The 21,560-nt window shown below is 40.5% G+C and overlaps 1 protein-coding gene and 1 long non-coding RNA gene across 2 annotated transcripts in view; both read left to right on the forward strand.

The window, feature by feature from the left end:
- LOC149552984 (uncharacterized) overlaps positions 1–19,932 on the forward strand; it is a 74,899-nt gene extending 54,967 nt beyond the window's left edge. Inside the window, exons 5-6 of the mRNA XM_089788508.1 lie at positions 19,091–19,172; positions 19,289–19,932. Coding sequence (XP_089644634.1) covers positions 19,091–19,172; positions 19,289–19,725 — 519 coding nt within the window. The 3' untranslated portion in view covers positions 19,726–19,932. The remainder of the gene's footprint in view (positions 1–19,090; positions 19,173–19,288) is intronic.
- On the forward strand, positions 4,222–4,680 carry LOC149552985 (uncharacterized). Its single transcript, XR_016353001.1, has 2 exons — positions 4,222–4,350; positions 4,484–4,680. It is a non-coding gene; the product is annotated as an uncharacterized LOC149552985 (long non-coding RNA).
- Positions 19,933–21,560: the final 1,628 nt, after the last annotated feature.

Here is a 21,560-nt window from a genome sequence, read left to right on the forward strand (position 1 = left end):
TCTTTATTAATGGCACATATTTAAATGCTATGCTAAAATTACTTAGCTCAAAGTGAAATTAGCCCATTTAATTGCCGGTTGTGATAAAAAATTGCAAAATAAAACAAGGAAAGCCTAGGAGATGCCAAACTTTTTCATTTAAAAACGTTTTGGTAGTTAAAGTATCATTAAAATCGAATTTAGCAAGTCAAAATCGATTTTCAATTATTAATTTACCAATCTCTTTTAATATTTAAAAAATCTCCTAAGCAATATTTCAACCAATTTAATGAAATTTTGCAATTTAATTTACTTTTAATTTTAACCAGAATAAATCATTTTTCTAGCATCCAAAATTGATTTTCCAATTTTTAATCTCACTATCAAAAATTTCTTTTTCACCGAAAAATTCAAGATTTTCCAAAACAATTAAATCTTAAAAAAAAATTTCATTTTGAAAATATGCTCAAGTCTATACAATTATATCAAATTTTCAAAATCCATCTGAGTCCAAAATTTTGCAAATTTATCCGGGTGGATATTGTTCTAACCATCGAAACTGTTGTTTTTGAAATTTGTTTGGCTTAAGGATAAAATTACATGCTCCAGAAAATCAAGTTAAGATCAGGTGAAAAAAAAAGAAATCCACTACATCCCTCCTGGCTTGAAGGCGTCCAAAGTGTACAATTTTCAAATTGAAAACTTTTGGACAACTCCAAAAACAATTTGCGAAGGCGATCCAGAAAAAGGGGGTCCCCAAAAGTTTTGGGGCGATGGTGTGAAAACCTCACAACACTAGTTCACCTCAATCTTTGACCGTGGCACATGTTAGGCAATATCTTTCATCCTCAACCCTTGGCATATCCTTGAGTTCTAATCCAGCCTTCTACTTTGGCATATGTTGGGCAGTATCTTTGAACTTCGGTCCTTCAGAACTCTTTGAAGCTGCTTCAGTCTTCTGCCTTGGCACATGTCAAGTGGTAGCTTTGATCTCCTATCCTTGACAACTCCCTGATTCTGCCTGAGTTTTTTTGCTTGGGCATGGGTTAGGCAGTATCTTTGATCCCTTGACAACTCTCTAAATCCACTCTGGTCTTTTGTCTTCCGAACAGACCAAGTGGTAGCTCCAATCTTTGATCCTTGACAACTCTGTAAGTTTGCTCAATTATTTGGAAAGTAGACATGGGAATCCACCCTCCTCAAGATTGCTTGTCCTTAAGCAACACAAATTGGAATGCTCAAATATCTTAGGTCCTTCCTAAGTGACATCTTCAGTTGCTAATTCTTTTATTTAATTTTATATTTTGTAATGCTGCTGTTTCTCAAGTTTTTGACTTGGTATCCAGAACCTCTTTTGGAATTAAAATTGCTCATTGTATAAGGGTGGCGACTCCTTCGAAGAAATAATATGTTGACCAAGGAATTTCTTCAAACAAGACATGTAAAAAATAATAAATCTTGTCAGTTAGTGGAAGCTCCAACTTGTAGGCCACTTCACTGGTTCTCTTTGCAACTTTTAAGGTCCATTGTATTGGGCTTTGAACTTTTCAACTCCACCCTTCTTAATAGAAGTCTGCTTATATGGTCAAGAAAACTAAGTCTCCTGCTTAAATGATCTTTGTTCTTTGCTTAAGTCTTTCTTTGATTTTATGCTTACTGCAAATTGTTTTTTATTGCTCTCAATATCTCTCGACTTTGATGAATCTAGTTACCTGTTGTAATAAACAAGGAAAAGAAAGTGCATCATAACCGTAGAGTGCTCTAAAATTGATATCCCAATTTGACATGTGCAAAGTATTGGAGCAACTAATCTAAAACATAATTCCTCAAGCAACCTTCAATCCAGTTATTCTCTTTTGCTGTTTGACCATTAGTTTGTTGATGGTGGCTAGTACTTGGTGTAAGTTCTCTACCTGTCAAGTGAAACAATTCTTGCCAAAATAACTGAGAAATATGTACTTATCAGTGACAATGTTCTTGAGCAATTTATGCAACATGGATGTCTCTATTGAAGAATATATTTGCTACATGAGGTGCCTCAAAATCTGAAGCCATAGCACTGAAATGTGCATACTTTGTCAAGCTGTCAACCACATGATAAATATGGTCTCTACCTTGTACCTAATCCTGTGATAAATCCATGGATAAGCTCTACCATTTTTGTAAGGAATCAGTAGTTGCAGGAGTAAGTCTGCTGGAAAGATTTATTCTCTCTTGTCCTTTTGGAAAGTCATGCACTGGCTGATACGCTTGTGGATATCCTCCTTCAATCCCTTCCATGTAAACCTCTCATGAATCTTCCCATCATTTTTATATTACCTTTGATGTCTTGTTAATGGGGTATCATCAAAGGTTTTCAGAATCTTTTCCTTAATCTTAAACCTAACTACCAAAAAGACTTGTTTGCAGAGGTTTAGCCTCTTCATCAAAACTTACCTGTCATCTCAATAACCTCATCAAGGATAGCAGCAGAAAATTTATGCTTAGCATACTTTGCGATAATGGAAACTTTCCAATCAGTAGAAGCAGTAGAAGTGAGCATACGGTAAGCCTCTTTAAAAGAGCAACCACTATCATTTGCTTACCTTTCACTTATTCTATTCAAAGCTATAAGCTTGCAACTGGCTCACCCACTTTAGCCGGAAATTGTTTGCCTTTTTGGTTGAGAAAGAATATAAGACTTGTAATTAGTCTTCACTACAAATCTGACACAAACCAAGAATTGTTTAAACCTTTCTATTGCGTGCATCATTGTCAACATTTCCTTGTCATAAATGGAATAACATTTTTGCAGTTTACTAAGTTTTCTGCTCTCAAATGGAATTGGATGCTCCCTTTGGGTTACAATTCACGAGAACTGCCTTCTCTAGATGCATTGCACTTGGCAAATAAAATACATTGAAAATTCAGGAATAGGAAGTACAGGGGACAAGCTTTTTACATCCTTAAGCTAATCAAAAGTTGTCTGAGCATCTCCAGTCCATACAAAAGCTCCCAGTCATCTGCTATCAGATAACACTTCACTCTTGAAAGAGCAACAAGTGTGCTCTCTTTTGCAATTTCATTCTTTACCTTGTCAATTTCATGCTCGACTGAATCTCAAATTCCTCAGCTTCACCCTCTGAGTTTGAATCTCTACTTGATGCCATTTCAACATTATGTACTGTCCTTTACCTAGGCATCTATGTCTTGGAGTCCTTGGCTCTCTCCAATAAAAACATAAATGCTTTCTCTGAAGATCATTCTTCTTTTCATTGACCTTCGTTGCAAATGGCAGTGTGGACCTTTCCAAGCTGGGGCATTTCCTTGAAATTCTTATTCCTTAGAATGATGAGAGAGAGCACACTTTTTTACAAATGGTTCCATGGTTAACACCCTCTTAATGGCTTCTTGCAATGTTGCGGTTGCAAATTCCTCCACATTTTCTTTGAGAGGCTAAACTAAATCCTCAACAAAGAGGAATGCAATTCTTTTTTTCTGAAAAATTAGGTACCATAATTACAATATGCTGAACATTAGACACATATGCTTCTGGTTGCAAATATGAGCTGTGTTGTTGATGTTGATATGGCTTGAAAATTGAGTTCATTGGTGTTCTTGTCTGTTCTGAAGTGATGCAGTATTAGGAGTTTGTGAATCTTTGTTGGAGACGATTGTAGATGGTTTAAAATCAACTATTCGGTCGCTGATATCTTCGTCTTCTACCTTCTCCCCTTCCCTAATCATCTGTAGTATCACTATATTATTTGCATTTCTAATAGTGGCCAATTGGGAACCAATTATTTCCAGCAGAAGCAGACCACCACCACAAAGCTTGAGCAGTGCATGTATGTTCCCTTCATCATTGTACTCTGGAACATTTTTCAACAAATTTTTTCTTCTCTGTCGATGGAAGAGGGCTCACAGGGTATTGTTGGCATTGAATATTCCAGGCTACAAAGATGCTCATCTCCCCTAAATTTTGGGTAGTGATAAATATTCTGCTCTTGTAAGTTTGCAATGCTCCTATATAGATGTTTTAGGTCTATTTAGGAGCATTGGAGAAGTATTCAGGTGTCTGCTGCAGAAGTTGGCCAACTGTTCTGGGGAACAATCTGTTCTGGGGAACAATCTATAAGACAGGGTTCTGTATTTTGGTCTGCATTGTGGCACATTGATTCATTTTATCTTGCTGGTGTAATGCGATGTTGGTGGATGTAGAAGAATGTTAGATCTCAGGTTTCATGTTCCCATATGATTTGCAGCTAATTTGGTGATGATCTAAGTTTTGGTCAAGCAGAGATGGTGCATCAGTTTGTAGGAGTGGTTTGTATTCGCCACCTTCAGCAGATTTGGTGTTATAGCTCTCTGATATAGCTTTCTTGGTGTAAGGTGATGCTACATTGTGCATGTATAGGCATTGTGGAGCTTTGATCAAATTTTAAGTATGTTTGGTTGGCTTGCATTAGTGGTACTATCTTCCGGAGCTGACTTGAGTTGTTTTGATCTGTGCTGATGTCTGCAGAGTTGATGCTGTTGATTTAGGATCAAGATACATGGTGCAATGCTTCACACATCTTGTTTTCATTCTGCATGTATTGGAGAAAGAATTTGGGGATGACTGTTAATGTTTTGCACATTACATCTAATTATGCTGACCTAATTGATGTTATTATGTGTTGAGGAGGATAAATAATACAAAAGATATTTCAAATAATAGAAGACTTTTTTTTAATTGCAAAAACAGGTTTTGAAGGGACCCGAAACCCTTTACAACCAGCTTAGAAAAGATAAAGCATTAAGTTCCACATCACAAAACACTGCTGGAAGACCAACAGACCAACAAGAGACCAAAAAAAAATCAACACAACAAAAAACAACACAACTTAGCAAGAGATAGGACAAGAGACACACAACAGAATAAGCCTAGGAGATCTTTGAAGGTCACTGAGGAATCTTCTTCCAGGGTGCTCATTTTCTGAACTGTGGCCTTCAGCTCCTGGATATACTTCAGGATAGTAGCAGCTTTCTTCTTGAGACTTGCCCGGGTTCTTTTGCCCGGTCCAACAATCAGACCAACTACCTCAGTATCAGGATCAACATTGACAATGGCCTTATGCTGACAAGTGCATTCCAGGCTAGCAACAAGATCTTTTAGATGATCCGCCGAGACCTTAATGCTTTCATGACTATGCTGGAGAATCTTCCTTAGAGTAGTGCCCATTTTCTCCACCTTGCTGTTCAGATTCTCCGGCTTCTCTTCCAGAACGTTTCTCTCTGCAGATAAATGGTCCAACACCATTCTTTTTTTTCCTCTAAGGACCAAAGTTATCAGGAGAAGTCAAAGGAACATTACCACTGTTATCAATGCGTTGCTGCAGATTCTTAAATTTAGCAGACAAGGCACAATACTTCAGGTTAAGGCTCTTGATTTCATGAAAAATCCACCTGTCCAGCCTGAAGTAATAGAGAGATTCGGCTTTAGCTGTTTGGAGAACACCCAGTGTAGGTTCTCTTTTGTCATCAAAGTCAGCTAAGCACGACTGAACAAAGGCCTCTTTTAGGTTACCTACACTCATATGAGATGAAGTCACCTCTTTGGAATCAGCATCTGACTCCTTAGAATAAAAGACATTGCAAATGTGATTTATTAAGTTCGAAGGTGCAAGAGTGTAGATGAGCAGTATTGAAGTCAGTTTCAGATGTTTAGAACAATGAACAATAATCATCATTAGAGAGGATGCCCTTCTATTCAGTTCTACAACAATAATGCATTGTAATCAAACCTAGTGTATCTTGGCCTAAAGAAATGATCTTTAGTGTTTTACAAGTCATCTTGCCCTAATTTTGCGTGTCTAAGCTTGCAAGTCCAGAGGAAGAGCAGTTGGTATCCTTGGCCAAGAACCCAAAAAATAATATTCAATCTTCTTCTGCAATGAGATAGTTTTCACCATGGTTTTTCCCACATTGTATTTTCTATGTAAAAATCTTGGTGTGGTGTGTTTCTCTTTTTGTTTCAATCATTTACTTCTACATGTGTTAATTGGAATGAATGGTTACGTTTTAATAGTTGCTGAGTCACCCCCTATCTCATATTACAAGTGTTCAACAATTGGCATTAGGGCAAGGCTCTTAAAGAAATAGTCTAACAGTTAACGTAGATGCATGTTTTGAACAGTGTTTGAATCTGAGAAAGATTTGGATACTATGGAACGAATGAAATCACAAGTCATCTTGCCCTAGGGCTGTGCGCCTAAGCTTGCAGGTCTAGATGAAGAGCGGTTAGCGCCTTTGGCTAAGAACCCAAAACATTGTATTCGAATTTTTGTTTAGTGAGAGTTTTAAACAATGGTCATTCCCACATTGAGTTTTCCATGTAAATGCTTGGTGTTGTGTGTTCTTTCTGTTTCAGTTATTTACATCTACGTGTGTTAATTGGAATGAATGGTTATTAAATGGTTAAGTTTTAATATTTGCTGATGCACCTGATCTCATATTAGACGTTTTCAACAATTGGTATTAGGGCAAGGTTCCTAAAGAAATAGTCTAACTGAGGTAGATCCACATTTTGAACACTATGTAGATCCAGTTGTAGATTTGTATGGAATTCTATGCTTAAATTCTCTCTCACCACATTCGTTTGCATGCACGCAATAGGTATTTGATGAATGTTGCAACATTCAATTCCTTACAAGCTTTGTTATGGCTGTTTCTCTATTTAATATGGATTTTTGCAATTTGGAGACAGATAAACAAGAATGTTAAGTTGTTATTATTTATGGTGTATGTATGTGCACAACTCATATTCCTTTGTGATATGAATATGTTATCTTTCATGGTACTGTGATTGTATAACCCAATGTATTTCCATCACTTATGTAATAATTTCTGATGCTGGTGTTTTTTACTTGTTTCATGAGCATGTTTTTTTCTATTTAATCAGCAGCCACAAGTGGCTGACCTTTTACACAACAACAGCCCAAGGGCTGTCAAAAGATCAACAACACATTACAAAAGGTGCTGGCTGCTACATGTCAAGGCCACAAAGGGCACAGTGTCAATAGATTTACCTGCCTTCTTTAAAAAGGCCTATTAAAGAACAAATGGCCAACACTGGTCACTTATAGTACAGAGGCCAAAGGACGCCGTTAACAACAGTCAACAAGTGCCCAGACGTGTGGCAAAATGAAAGAGGGGCAGGCACAAAATACCAGCAATGAAACTCCACAAAACTCCAATAGATTGAGGGACAAGTGCACACTCAGACTGTAGGCTTCCATTAGCAAAAACCTGACAGGATCCAAAGGCTTATCCACAACATACAGCCGTTGAAGACCAAAGTCACCCTCACATGCTGAGGGAAGAACGTACACTCAAGCTGCAAATAGCCTACCATTTTAATGGGCTTACAAGCAGAATGGTGATCTGCCAACCGAAAAAAACCAATGCACCAAGAAAAACCCCGCCCACCTCTGTAGGGAAGCTCACATAGTGAGTGTCTCTCACCAAAATCAAAGGACGGGAAAACACTAAATTTGTTATGGAACAAAGAAGATTGCAACCTTTCATTGAGAGTCTACTTCTAACGCCGTAGCTAGAGGAGGATGGGGTAGAAGTTGAGATCAACAGTAGGGGCCACATGATATGTTAACTGGCACCCAAACCACATCCCCAGGCAGAACAAGAGCCTAGTAAACCTCATAGAATGCAGAAAAAAAGCACACTGAGAAGGCCAAGAAAATGGTCTGAGAACAACCGCATCCAAAAGAACAAAGGCACGGTCCACAGGAGCCTCTTCCACCCTAGTGAACAGAACAGAAAAGAGAAACTGGGTGACCAGTGCAGGCTGCGTGAACAATGAAGCAAACTATAACAAGCCTCTTCCACAACACAAGCCCATGGCAGGGACACATCTGGCACCAACTTAAGCATCATCCACAATAGGGGCAATAGCTGTAGCAAACCAAACAAACGACAAGTCAGCAAAACCATTCGCAGACATAGGGCGTCTTAAGTGCACAGACACAGGGCATCGTCCAAGGTATCGCCTCCATTTGAAAGAGAGCTTAGAAGCAATGATGAGGGAGTGATTAGTAGAAACCTCCACACACGAGCCGTCCACCCATCAATCCGTTCCAAGCACAAAGGTATCCAAAACCCCCATCCCACCGAAACACATAAACGACTACAAGAGAGAGAATCCTCAAAGAGACGATGGAGTTCTAATGACAGAAGGGATCTGCTGCACACAAACCTTTTGACAAAATCAAGAGGGAGCCATCCTAGAAGGTAGAAAGGGCACTAGACAGAAGCCCAAATCACACTTTTGCGAATATTTTGACTTCAGATGAAGCCAATCCGAAGCGACCATAGCCAGAACACAAACATCAGGAATGCCAACTTCATCATGATCATTTGCAATAGTGAAACCCTAGACCCCATCCCTTTGGGACCAAAGAAGCCTTAACCATGTACAACCAGCCAAATGGAGTTCTAATGACAGAAGGGATCTGCTGCACACAAACCTTTTGACAAAATCAAGAGGGAGCTGTCGCAGAAGGTAGAAAGGGCACCAGACAGAGTCCCAAATCACCCTTTCGCGAATATTTTGACTTCCAGATGAAGCCAATCTGAAGCAACCATAGCCAAAACACAAATAGCAGGAATATGCCAACTTCATCATGATCATTTGCAACAGTGAAACCCCAGACCCCATTGTCGTCGATAGATTTTGTAATTTGTAGCCGACTGGGTTATGCCGTCGGAGATTGTGTATTTGGTAGCTGACGGGTAGATTAGGATTGTTTTGTAGCCAACGGACCCCTTCGGGAAGCTTTGGCGGAAAGTATTTATACCCCGTCTGGGTACATTGTAAATCATCTTATGTTCTGTATGTAACTTGTTGGCATATGCGAATAAAGGAGTACTGTTGCTGTTCGTGTTCATTATTTGTGTGCATTAATTATTGAATCATTTAATCTATGCGGTAAACATTTGGTGCCGTTGCTTGATGGACTTGGTACAACGACAGACGGATGAAGACTAAATGCTGAATCAGCTGAATAAAAATAAGAACAAGGTGAAGGACAAAGATGAAATTCGCACAGCTCAGGGTAATTTAATTTTGGCACAGCAGGCAGAGTGCCGAAGGAGATTCCAGAAGATTGCCGACGGAAATAGGGGCATGGAGGAATTGTTGGAGACTCGATAGCGGGTGGAGTTGGTGGAAGAAGCACAGGAGGAGTTTTTGAATTGGTGTTCGCCGAGGGAAGAGAATCCAGACGGAAGAGCATCGACTCACATGGCTCGGAGTGCCAAGGGAGCACGAGCATGGAGTGACCTCTTCATCCGGGATACACTTCCGCATGGGACAACTTTCGAAGATCCTTCTTCACTAACGTTCACAGCTGTTGAGACCGCCAGTGTGGGAGAATAGATCGCCGGTGTGGGAGTGCAGACCGTCAGTGTGGGAATCTAGATTGCCGATGTGGGAGTGCAAAGCCATGGTGTGGGAGTGAATAGCGCCAGTCTTGCAGGAACAAACAACGCTTGTGTACAAAATCCAGGAGTGATGGCGGGATTAAAAGAAAAGTTGCCGAAGTTCGATGGCGATGGTACGGCCGATCCCATTCAACACTGTAGAACATGTGAAACGATCTGGAGGGCAAATGGCATAACTGATGAAGACGACTGGATGAGGCAATTTTTGGCAACCCTACGGGGTGCGGCAATTGATTGGTTTACTAGTACAGATCCACAAAAGTTGAACAGTTGGGATTATATTAAAAAGGAGTTTTTGGCAGAATTTCAATTGTTGCGCGATGATAATGAAATTGTAGCAGAGATCTTCAATACTAAGCAGGGGAAGAATGAAACTGTCCGCGTCTACACCAGGAAATTAAAAGACTTGATAAACAAAATGGAAAATAAGCCAGCGGATGGACTTCAGAAAAGATGGTTTGTGGAAGGTCTACAACCAAACTTGCGGAAGAAAATGAAAATTGTGCCGCCGTCATACACGGAAGCTTATAACAGAGCATTGAACCTTGAAAGTGAGCAGAAGACAGAAGAAGAAGACTAGCTTATTTGATTCTGATGATGACGAGCCTTCCGGAGAAGATAGTAGCGATGATGAAGGCAGCAGCAAAAATGTCCGCGCCCTACAGAAGGACATGATTCGCATGATGGAGTTTAAAAATATGCAGGAGACAAAGGGCAGTGAGTTGTGGTGCATGGAGTGTAAGACAGATGGTCATACTAGAGGATCCTGTCCAAAGAACCAATTCTGCGACATTTGTTAGAGCATGGGCTATTCGACAAAGGAATGCCCTTTTAACATGAAAACCAGAGGATATCCGCAGGTGCTTCTTGCACAGGAGGCTTCCCCGTTGGGCAGTAGCGGGAACACCAATAATGCAGGTGCCACATCCGGAGGATACAGGAATAATAGATGTGGGCAAAACAACAATAACAATGCAAACAATAACAATAACAATACCAGCAGAAGCCGAATCCAGTATGATGCGAATGGACGGCCGATCGTACAATGCCACGCATGTAATTTGTGGGGGCACTTTGTGTGGGAGTGTCCAACAGCGAATACACCCAAACTATTATGTAGATGGTGCGGACTCGACGATCATGAAAATTCCAAGTGTCCATAATTCGGAGTAAACTTGATCACTGTCGGGATGGATGAGGAAGAGGTTTTGGCAATTAAAGAGGTTTTGGCAATTACGCGGAAGCAAGCAAAAGAATACTCGGACCCTACCGAAGAAAAGAGGAAATTTGCGGAAGCACGGGCGGAGATTGAAAAGGCATCGTAGGCGGAAACATCTTAGTTGAAGGACACCATCGCCACGTCGGCGAGGAACTCCGCAGAACAAAACATAATAGGGCAAATTTTGCAGACGGAGGTACCGGTCAAAATAAATGATTTGCTTCTCACGATGCCTCAGCTCCGATCCGCCCTCACAAATATTACACCAGTTCCTAAGTTATCGGGAGAACCAAGTCGAGGGAAGGAAATTACCACAGGCGAGGAAGACCAATTGTTGGTGGTCCTCACATCCGGACGACATCCAATGGTTGTCGAGATGGGGATCCTCGGGCATGTTCTCACGGACACAATAGTCGACGGAGGGTCTGGCGTAAATGTCTTACCGGAGACCTGGAAAAAACTGGGACAACTGACGTTGTGGCCTCCTAAATTTCAGTTGTTGACAGCGGATCAACATAGCATTAAACCCCTAGGCGTCATGATGGCTTAGCCGGTGACGATCGACACACAGTCATTGTTGGACTTCGTCGTGATTCGGTTGAAGAGAAGAGGACACGACACCATCCTGGGCCGTGGATGGCTTATTCAAGCAAGAGTCAGACACGACTGGAAGAACACCTTATCATTGGAAAGTAAAGGCCCCCGATTTGTCATTGATTTGCACACTCAAATGGTCGGGGAAGAGGCCCTATCATTAGATTCCAAAGAAGAGGAGGATGAAGGCAGACAACATATGGAACCAGATCAGGAGGGAGTCTTGCAATTGGACGGAGGCTCAACAGATGACGATCTAGACTCAGTGAATGGTCTCTTCCACTGGTAGATGGAGGACTACGAATTGTTTCACAGCTGCAATGTACTGTCAATTGAGGAAGGTCCGAGGGGGAATGAATTCTCGAAGGAGTTTACTGAGGTAAAGGAGGGGGAGGCACCGTTGGATGTTACACCTACTCATACATTCAGTAAGGGGGAGATAATTAAGTATAATGAAGCCACGCTGCAAACAATGAATTTGGGGGATGAGGCAGAGCCGAAGAACATATTAGTTGGAGATAATTGGGACCCAGTACTTAAAACGACAGCATTCAAGATATTCTTGGAATACAAAGATGTATTTGCATGGACATCCAAGGACCTGAAGGGCGTACCGCTGGAGTTGTGTGCACCGCATCTCGTTGATTGACAGAGCAGTACCTGTATGGAAGCGACCCTACAGGATGAACAAGAACTACGTGGCACTGGTTACGGAGGAAATCAACAGGATGTTGGAGGCCGGAATTATTTTCAAGGTACAGACAAGTGAATGGGTGTCGCCTATAGTTATCTCACTGAAGAAAGACACCACCCAGATCCGGATATGTGTGGATTTTCGATGCCTCAATGCAGTCACGATCAAGGATCCCTTCCCGATTCCATTCACAGACAGCATTCTGGAGGTCGCCGAACATGAAATTTACTCCTTTATGGATGGGTTCTTCGGATACAATCAGATCTCTATAGCGGAGGAGGACAAATTGAAGACCACTTTTGTCGTCGAAGATGGGGTCTATGCATACAATCGGATGCCATTTGGTTTGTGCAACGCGGTGGCCTCCTTCCAACGGATTATACTGCACATCTTTGACATGATGTCCGTGGGAAACTTCAAAGCGTTCCTTGACGATTGGTCGGTATTTAGCGCGGAAGATAGACACTTGGCAGCACTTAGTGAATGTATGGAGAGATGTCGCAGGGTGCGGTTGGCGTTGAACCCCAAGAAGTGCAGATTCATAGTTCCACAGGGAAGACTGCTTGAACACATTCTCTGTAAGGATTGAAGACTGACCCAGACAAAGTGAGAGTCATCTTGGAAATGCAGCCATCTACTAATGTGACAGAGGTAAAGTCTTTCCTCGGACATATAGGCTATTACAGAAGATTTATCAAAAATTTTGCCAAGGTGTCATAACCACTAGACAGGTTAACTTACAAAGAAGAATCGTTCAGATGGGACAAATAGCAGGACGAGGCATTTGAAGGGTTGAACGTACGACTGGCTACGACACCCATCTTGGCGTATCCGGATTGGAATAAGGATTTTCATGTTCATGTTGATGCTTCAAATTATGCGATTGGAGCAACCCTGGCATCGATAGGCAGCCACGGGTTAGATCACCCGATATACTTTGCCAGTCGACTATTATCAAAAGCGGAGAACTACAATACGATCAAACGGGAAGCATTGGGAATGGTCTACGCTGTGCAAAAATTTCGTCATTACTTGCTCGGCACACCGTTCGTATTCTATGTTGATCACCAGGCTCTATTGTACATGATCAATAAACCTGTCATTCAAGGAAGAATCAACAGATGGCTACTTTTGTTGCAGGAGTTTACCTTCAAAATCATTGTACGGCCAGGGAAGCAACATGTTAGTGCCGACCATCTGTTGCAGATCAAAACAGGGGAACCGGCGGAGGGTGTGAATGATGACTTTCCTGACGCGCAGCTGTTTCAGATTGCAGTACTGCTGGAATGGTACAGGAGTATCGGAGAGTACTTGTCAACAGGATAGTTTCCCACTGGGATGCCACCAAGTGATAGGCGCAAGTTGATAATTAGGAGCCGTACCTTTCAATTGATCAACGGATTGCTTTACAAGATGGGGCCAGATCATATCCTGCACCAGTGTGTATTAGAGGAAGAGATACTGTGGGTGTTAAAAGAAGCACATGAAGGTCCAACAGGAGGACACATGGGACCTGACACCACTGTGCGAAAGATATTGCTTGCAGGACTCTGGTGGCCGACAGTGTACAATGACGCACTGGAATGGGTCGTCGGGTGTGACACTTTCCAACGGGCCTGGAAGCTGCTGAAGAGAGACTTCATGCCACTTAATCCCTCCCACGCACAAGAATTCTTTGAACGGTGGGGATTGGATTTCATTGGACCCTTGAAGATGAGCAGGGCTAGATGGTGCCGGTACATCATTGTCGCAACGGAGTACCTGACCAAGTGGGCGGAGGCATGTGCATTACTAGATAACTTGGCCATCAGCACAACAAAGTTTATTTATGAACAGATCATCACCAGGTATGGAATTCCGTTACAATTAACAAGTGATAGGGGAGGACATTTTGTTAATCATGTTATTCGACTACTCACCACCGAATTCAAGATTTGTCATTCACTGTCGAGTCCGTACTACCCAAGAGCAAACGGACAGGCCGAGGCTACAAATAAAATCCTGGTATCAATCATCTACAGATCTTGTGCGGTTGAAGGGGCAGATTGGGAGGAAAACTTACCCGCCGCCCTTTGGGCTTACCGCACGACGTACAAGGTGACAACAGGGCACGCACCATTCCAATTAATGTTCGAACAGGAGGTAGTGGTACCAGCGGAATTCATGATCCCGAATCTGAGAATAGCACTGGAAAACAAGCTAGGTGACATGGAAAGCTTAAAGGAGCGGCTGCATAATTTGAATAAGCTCGAGGAGAAGCGATTGTTGGCGCAATGGGCGACAAAAGTGACACAGAACAGGCATAAGGTCTGGCATGATAAGCATCTGAAACTCAGCAGGTTTCAGCCAGGGTAGCTGGTACTAAAGTATGATGGGCGGAATGAAATCAAGCCGAGAAAGTTTAAGGTTAGATGGGTTGGGCCATACCAGATTCGGGAGGTCGGCGATAATGGAGTGATCAAATTGTTGACCTTGGACGGGCAAGAAGTGCCTCAGGCAGTCAATGGGTCGATGTTGAAGATATACCATACGAGGAAGATTGCGTCGTTGTTGGAGAAAGTTCGAATGACTCCCTCGTTGTTGCAGAATGGCGAAGTTTGGAGACAAAATTGAGTTGTATTTTTTATCCCCCAAAAAAAAAAAAAAAAAAAAAATTGTGCTCGCGAGCAACCCCCCGCGGAAGGATGCTCCGCGGATGTGATTTGTTGGTGGCCCTGTGGGTATTTCATTACTACGGGTTGATGCCTCGCGAACTATTCCCTTTCCCGCAGGCGGCGATTGTGGAGTCCCTTGTTTCCGCGAACCTCCCATTCTACTCTCTCATGGACTTTCTTCTTTTCTGCACGCGGAGTCTATTTTTGTTGCGGACTTCTTCATTTTTCCGCGTGTTTTTTTGGCTCTTCGCGGGTTTTCTTTGTTCTTCCGCGCGACTTCTTTCATCTTCCGTGCGTCTTCTCTAACCTCCGAGGGCAAACTTGTATCTTTCCGTGGGAGCCTTCTTGTTTGCATGGCTTAGTTCTATTGATCACCGCGTAACAGTTTGGCTTCTGTGGATTTCACCAGTCCATATCCCTGCGCGTGATTTTTTTTTCCTCTTCCACGGGTTGCAACATTTGATTTTCCAACATCACGGCTCCAGTCTGCTCTTCATTGGTTTTTGAGCAACTGCCGATAGAAGTTCATGGGATGAGTTAACAGCAAGCTGGGGGATGCAAGCCTATAATGTATGGCGCTATATTGAGCGGGTTGCAGCAGTTTCTCCAAGTTTGCCATCAACACTCTACTACTTATTTTCGGGCTCACGGGTTTTCTAAAAAAAAAAAAAAAACGACAATAGATTGGGGCAGTTCGGAATGAGTAATGGATGATGCCAAAAGGAAGGGGAAGCATTAGTGGTTGCCAGAAAGAGTGTGAGATCAGAAGAAATAGCAAAAATAGTGTGTTCCCCAGTCGTTGCAGTTATTAGTCGTGGAAAGTGTGACCAGTTGATGAGACCTGGAGCTGCTCCAGGCATGGAGTGTCTATGTACCAGAGGCACTTGGAGTGGGTGTTGGATGTGAGGCTGTCTTGGTGGATGCACAAAGAGCTCAGGAGGAGTTGATCATCCAGTTGAAGGCAGTTCAGTGATGCTTGGCTCAGGGTACCTAGAAGTTGGAAGCAGAGAAAGCAGCACGGGTGGCTATCAAGGTCAGCTTGATTAAGGAACAGTATTGTGTTCGCAGAGGCTATAGATGCAACACATTTTGGAGACTAGTTAGTGTATTCTCTTTTGTTAATCTATCTTGGATATGTTGTAATTGTATTTTGTAATTGTCGTCTGGAGACGATTTTTTCTTTTGGGGGGGATGATGTCGTCGGCAGATTTTGTAATTTGTAGCCGACTGGGTTATGCTGTCGGAGATTGTGTATTTGGTAGTTGACGGGTAGATTAGGTTTGTTTTGTAGCCGACGGACCCCTTCGGGAAGGTTCGGTGGAAAGTATTTATACCCTGTCTGGGTACATTGTAAATCATCTTATGCTCTGTATGTAACCTGTTGGCATATGCGAATAAAGGAGTAATGTTTTTGTTCATGTTCATTATCTGTGTGCATTAATCATTTAATCTATGCAGTAAACAACCATCCCTCTGGGACCAAAGAAGCCTTAACCATGTACAACCAGCCAATGCATGCACATAGAGGTCCAGGTGGGACACAATAAACCACCACCACCAAACCAAACCCCCCAAGCCACCAGGATTGTCATCATCCTCAACATCCTCCCCCTCTGCAATACCAGATTTTGAAATACCTTCCCCACTCCTCTTCCTGCTTAGAGCCATCTCTTGGAAACGGATTGTTGCATATGAAATTTACTTCTTCTAGATTTGCTTACCTTTGAGAACAAATTTTGAATAACAACATGAATGTTGAGTAGTGCTAGGGAAGACCTTATTTGATCATAATCAACAAGATTTGCCTTCCTGATTTTTGTGGTAAGGTATTCAATTCTTATACTGTGAATAATTGTTAAGAATGTCTTTTTCTGAATATGGCTTAGGTATATAGGCTAGAATGCAAGCAGTATATTGACCAGTGAGTGGTGATGCATCTCAGATTTCATGCGTCTTGCAATTTTCTTTACAATTCCAAGGGTACTTGTGAGCCACTCCAAAGAAGAAAAGAATGTCTCTAAGCTTGATCCATCATAGTATCCAGTATTTTATGACTGAGAGGCATGTAAGTGATTTTGTGTTAACACTGCATGCCAATAGATGTCACTGGGATGGCATTTATCAATGTTTGTGAGTGGAAAATCTTTTCTTATTTAGCTAAAAGTTATGTGTAGAACAGGGTGACGTGACTGTCCACACCCAGATACTGTTACAAAAAGATTTATACTAATTGTGACATTCTTCAAATCTCTTGGTAGCTGGAAGATGTGTCTGAGGGGCCTTTTTGAAATTCCACTGCAAGCAATATTTTATTATTATAGAATGCAATATCTGAGAGGGTAACCGAAATACATGTTGACAATGATATGTAACGGATCAGCTTGTAGACCTGCCTTGTACATAAGAAAGGAGGTTTGGTTGCAAAATACTTTCTAAGTGTGTTGACAGTGAATCAAAGTTGGCAATTGGAACTGGGTATGGCCCTATGGATATGGGTATGTGGGTATGGTATACTGGGACAATTTTTTTTCTGGAGGCTGGATATACTCTGGGTATGTCCATAATCATAAATAAGTTATCATAAAAAAATCATTAACATAATATTTAAAAATAAAAATATAAAATAAATTAATATATAGTATTTACCAGTGTTTTCTAGTTTAAAATTATAACAAAATACTTTCCTTTCTATTTTAACAAACTATTGTCTTCAATTATAGTTTTAGAGGCATCCTGAAATTGGAAACAGTTTTTAATATTTAGAGTTCAACTGTAAAGCACAAATACCACTTAAAACACTTGATTTGAAGGAAAAAAAACTTAGCTTGAACTGATTTTATCCTTAAGCTGATTTTATCCTACTTATCAATTGATGAGCTTAAGGGGCTTTCTAATGAATGGTTCATAAGACACAACACTTGGTGAAGGTTTTGCAAATGGGGTTGCAAGCTTTGGGTTTAACCATGGAGGAAACTCCGTAGTTAAGCGCACTCAGGCTGGAGTAGTACTGGGGTGGGTGACCTCCCGGGAAATCCTGGTGCTTCACCCTTGTGAGCATCACCTAGATCCAATGAGTGTTAAGTGTTCCATTTATTCTCATGAGAGATGGATTCATGTTGAATCACTACTCATGAAACATGGGTCAATGAGTTTGACTCAAAATCACACAGCTAAATCCTGATAGCAATATCACAATGATTTTATCCTTTTTGCCTTAAAGCTTGATGTGAATCACGAGCAGTGGTAAACCATATGTTATGAATTAAATTGCAAATTTACAGTTCAAGCTTCATTACTTATTCCGAGTCTGGCTTCAGCAGCAAGAGGGTGGTATTTTCTACTTTGTTGTTCAAGCAGAGCATTCTCTTGTTCCCATGAGTTGTCCAGCATATGAAATGACAGTTGTTTACGGTTTCAAATGGTCAAAAAGTTCAAAAAGCATGTAAATTCTGCCTGCTGCTGGATTGTGTTGGAAATGTCTTGGAAACACCATGTTTAATGTGGAATTGCTTGGATATGTCCGTCAATGGCTCTTCATTATTCTGACCCAAAAAAGTTGAACCATGCCTGATTCCATAGTTCACTTGTTCCTAAATCGAATACCAGGATGAATTGTACCCAGAAACAAACTATTTTTCCCCTGATTCAGTCGCTTTGGCATGGACAATTAAATGTGATAGATGACCAAATATTAAGTAACTTGGAATCATGCACATTTGGAAAATAAAAATATCTCTGAGAAGAGATGATAATGGAAGACAGTTTTCCTTGATACAGTAACATGATTGAGTGCAAAATACAATGAGTCTCCATAGAGGATGCCGTAGAAAAGTATTGCTAGTAGGCAATACTGAAAAACGGCCAACAGATGTACATAAGTGTGAAATTATAATAAATTATCATTGAATAGTGGCTATAATTTACGAAATTTTATAGATGTTGACAAGCTTCTGTAGGATGTTACATTTATAGGATAACTGCATTTATTAATATGTACGAGTTGATGAAATCCCAGTTCATTATTGCAAGGTTTTCCATGATATCAAAGAAAACAATAGCTTCTTGGTTTTTAATCCTACTCCACATTAACTGACAACCAATGAAATCAAATCCTAGACATAATCATTTATTTTATAAGTTGTCTGTGTATGATTTTGTAAGTCCACAATAATACATGGAGCATTTAGCTGCTCAGTCGCATATTATTATGTGGGCAATTTATGAGTATATATTGGTCTTATAAAATTAGAATTAATAGAAACTGGAAAAAATTAATATGTATGGTTTTGGGTTTGATCCTTGTTTTGGATGACTATCTTACAGTAAATAATCTATTTTAACTCTTTATTCTTTGCATCATTCTAACCCGATTCTACTTGTCTTATTGGTAGTAGTCCCTTTCATGCTTCAAAAACTTTCCTTGTTGTGCCATCTTTCAAACTGATGCTTGCATTTTGGTTACATCTTCAGGGAGTTCCATACCCATCAATTCCAAGGCACAATAAGCCAAGACGTGTTGATTTATACCATTCCAGCTGGCGAATACGAGCAGGTTTCTGGGAGTCTCTGTCTGTTTTCTTTCTTGTTTTTATGTTATGATTAGAATTGCTTTTTGGGTTCCTGGACATCATATCTTATTTGTTGCTTCTTATTGTGTGCAAACAATAGTTGAATCAAGAAAGGGTGATGGACAATTCACTGCCTGTGAGGTCACATTATTTCACAATGAAGACATGGGAATCCCAAGGGAAGTTGCAAAGATTGGAGTTCGCCAGGGCATGTGGGGAGCTGTCAAGAAGATAGAACCTGGAGTACGTGCCTATCAGATGGCTCGCAAGTCAGATGCTCCATTATCAAGAAGTGCATTCATGGCCCGAATTAATTCAAAGGTGCATCCAAGTAACTTGAAAACCTTGGAAATTCCCTCAGAAGATGCAGAGGAACTTGTTGACGCTTCTGCAGAAAACAGGCGAGGGATTGCTTGGAGATGGGTTATTGTTGGTGGGGCAGTGGCTCTTGCATGTGGACTTGATAGAGGAGTTGTAAGTAAAGCATTGATATTTGGAGTAGCAAGAAGGTTTGGGAATCTTGGAAGGTCACGATGAGATTTTGGTTTGAAATTTGTTTGCAACCGTATCCTCTATGCTAGTAAAGTAAAGCATATTGGTCATTGTATCAGCAGTTCAGGTAACCATTATCTGAACCAAAAATGCAACACAATCTCCACTTTTCTAGTCCTCTGATGTTGGGAAGTCTTGAAAGGTGATATTCATTTATTTCTTATGATGCTCCTCAAACATTTTTGTACTTTAGCTTTTTTGTCTTTATTTCCCTTGATTTATTACATTAAACACAAAAATATCTTTATATCATTTCATGAGTGGAAGGGAACTGACTCATTCTGACCCTTCACACTACAGACAAAAGAAAAAAAAAGCTAAACTATCATGTAACATAGGTTTAGATAGATCACAAATTTTAAAAACTCCATTATAGTTACAGTGAAAAATACCCAAATCTTGCAACCACTGAAAATTGCTTCTAGGACTTGAGGGTTCTCCGTGAACAACTTATAGTTGATCTGAGAAATCAATGATAGCTGGATGAATTCTCATTTGATTCAACTTGTTGAGATTATTCTAGTCTTTAAATCACTGGAACCATAGATAACGAACTGGACTAGAAATGTCTTACCTTATTTATACCACATACTGTCGCTGATTTTTCATATCTAAATTTCTCCCACACAAACTAGATTTGGTTCTTGATTGAAAATTTGAGGGGAAAAACAACCAAATTTGTCTTCTTCTTCCTACAAATAAGATGAATCATTGTTTCCTTGAGAATAGCATCATGATTTGTAACCTTTATTTCTTTAATAGATGACCTTCTGAGTCATCTCATGATGAACTTGAAGAATCAATAGTTATAGCAATTATTAGCGCCAACATTTACACATCCCTCAATCAGAATCAAAGGGCTTGTTTTGTCTGATAGGATGTATTAATTTTAGTCAAACTTAACAAACCCTCTGGAAATCTTCATGCTATTATGCATGTCTTTATGGCTTTATTTTCTCTGTAAGAGGTGAACTCCATTCCCTACAGGAACAAAAGCCACTTAATTCTTTCCAAATTAGATGCCAAACATCTTTTCAATCTGCAGTGAAGCCCAACAATATCAGAAGAAACCTTTGATCCAGACTTAGACGGAACCTGGCAGATGAAAAGACACCGTGACATAATCTTCACCAATATTAGAGACACTAATACCAGGAGAAAATCAAAGGTCAATGGATCTTAAAATTTAGTTCAAGGTTGGTTTGTGTAATTCTTAAAGAAAAATGAGTGAAAAATATGGAGAACAGGTCAATGCACAAAAAATGAAGAGGCACAAACAACCTCTGAGAGCAAAACATACAATGCCTCATGTATCTGAATTAACTGATGGATTATGCAAAACAATCCAGAAAATGTATAAACGTCTGAGGCACTAGACTTTTGGCTATTTCTTACAGGGATTGCCAGAAAAATTGTTTACTTCCATACGAGTGACTAAACTTTTGTTGTAAAGTAGGGTTGAATTGTTAGTTAATCTTGGCAGCCATTTGCTTTTTGTGATAGTATATGATCCCTGCAATAATGTTATTATGTTCTGTAAATAGAATTCACAAGTGCATCTGGGATTAGATGGTTTGTATCTGGTGGCTTTTTTCATCTCTTTTTCACATTTTTCTGTGGAGAATACTTTACTATTAACTAAATTTTTTCTAATTCTTTCAACCTCTGGGATATCTATATTGTTTTATACCTAGACGTCTGCTACTTGCACCTTGTAAAGATTACAGGCATCACATCCGTCAAGCATGTTTTCATACAAGAAATTGACTCGTCTATTTAATCCTATAATGCTTCCTTCCTGACTTCTGTGATGAGAGGTT

This window comes from Cupressus sempervirens, chromosome 6 (assembly GCF_028749045.1).
Source record: "Cupressus sempervirens isolate cs-2001-9-10 chromosome 6, ASM2874904v1, whole genome shotgun sequence".
NCBI classification, from domain to species: Eukaryota; Viridiplantae; Streptophyta; class Pinopsida; order Cupressales; family Cupressaceae; genus Cupressus; species Cupressus sempervirens.